The 1,656-nt window shown below is 65.9% G+C and overlaps 1 protein-coding gene across 1 annotated transcript in view; it reads right to left on the minus strand.

Moving 5' to 3' along the window:
• The window catches only part of EMIHUDRAFT_225965 (hypothetical protein), a gene marked incomplete at both ends in the record, with an annotated part of 3,583 nt that extends 2,847 nt beyond the window's left edge, over positions 1–736 (minus strand). The window contains one exon of the mRNA XM_005789374.1: positions 302–736. Coding sequence (XP_005789431.1) covers positions 302–736 — 435 coding nt within the window. The remainder of the gene's footprint in view (positions 1–301) is intronic.
• Positions 737–1,656: the final 920 nt, after the last annotated feature.

Genomic DNA, 1,656 nt, shown 5'->3' on the forward strand with positions numbered 1-1,656 from the left:
AGAGGTCTGTGCGCCGCGGGGAGGGCCTCAGGGCGCGTCGGGCGCGACCGGGGGGGGGGGGGGGGGGGAGGTTTCCCCCCCAGTGGCGCTTCCAATTTTGAGCCCCCCCCCAAAAAGGGTGGAGGCCTGGGGTGGGGGTGGGGGGCTTTTGCTTGGAAGATTTGGGCGGGGAAACTGGGGGCACCGAGCGCCCCCCCCCCCATATTGGCTGGGTTTCCCGGGATTCTTCCGCGGCGGATTCGGCGCGGACGGCGTGGGCCAACGGTGGGGCCCCCGGATGGCAAGGAAAAAAGGCCCAAACCTGGTCAAAAATCTCCCCCGGCAGGGCAAAAACCAATGCCGCGTCCGGCGTCCTGGCTTGGCACCCCCCGGCGGAAAGCCCCTGCGTCGGAAAAAAACATCCCATTTTTCTGTGGGGCGGGTCGTCCACGCGCACAAATCCCCCGTCTGCGTGAAAGCGCTCGTCGGTGTAGTAAGGATCGTCGTCCGAAATGGCAGACGCGTCGAGATGCAGGCCGCTGAAGGCGGAGCGGTAGACCGGCTCCTCCTCATACTCCTCAAAGGAGGTCGACCCCCGCTCCAGAGAGAGCCGGGAGGGATCGATCGAGGCGGAGCGGTAGACCGGCTCTGCCCATTCCTGTGACCTCTGGTGGCAGAGCGGTGGTGGCGCCAGGTCGAGCTCCGTCAAGCGAGCCTCAAGGTCATCGGCATCAGGAGAGGACCTTGAGGCAAGCATCCTTCTGTGGCGTCAGTCGGCGCGCATGCACTCGTCATGTCAACCTCGAGCAGCAGCGTCCAGGTCCAGGACGCGGCGGAAGAAGGTCAGACGCGCGCTTTTCTTTATTTTTTGCTAAAGCACCTCAACTCGTCCTGTGCCGCGTTTGTGCCGCGTCCTGGACCCCGGTTGATTTTTTCTTTGAGGCTCACCTCGAACGCATGCCTAGACCGGAAACTCGAGCGAGCCCAAGCAGGCGCCGGGACGCTCCTCTCCACCGTGATGCTCCTCGCCATCATCGTTAGGGTGCCCACAGGGCCCAAAAAAGAAAGGAAAAAAGAAATGGGCACCCCCGATCGCAGCACTTCGTGTTGGCCAGTCGAGAAATTGAGAGTGTGACTAGGAGGGTGGGACGCTGGGGATTCTCAAAGGTATACCCTTGGAATGGCCGTACCGCCCGCCAGCCGGCGCAGCAGCGGCCAGCGCAGCGGCCGCCGGCGCAGCAGCCAGATCAGCCGGTGCGCGCCTTGCGAGGCGAGTACTGCCGCCCGGCAGCCTTGAGGCGGCCGGGCGGCAGTACTCGTCGGAATGTTGCGAGCCGTGCGCGCGCCGAGGCGCGCGCGGCGCGCGCCCGCCCGGCTGCCAGTAGGAGGCGGCGCAATATGGCCTATAGTACAGCCCTTGAGGAGGAGGAAGACGCTGGCTGGCAGTGCTGTATGCCGCCGAGGGGCAGTTTTGGGGTACTGTCACGGGCCCAGGGGGCTGCAGAAGGCGTCCGCAGCCGGGACAACCCGTCCCCCCAGCCGAGGCCGGTCGAAGCCCACTTGGAGGCAGCCATGAGGAGTCCTCTTGGTGCTCCTGGCGCCCGTTGGAATGGCGAGCGCGCGCCGAGGGGGGGGGGGGGGGGTCTTGCTTGGTCCAAACCGAGCGCCATCGGTCCG

Source organism: Emiliania huxleyi (genome assembly GCF_000372725.1).
Source record: "Emiliania huxleyi CCMP1516 chromosome Unknown EMIHUscaffold_129, whole genome shotgun sequence".
Taxonomy (NCBI): domain Eukaryota; phylum Haptophyta; order Isochrysidales; family Noelaerhabdaceae; genus Emiliania; species Emiliania huxleyi.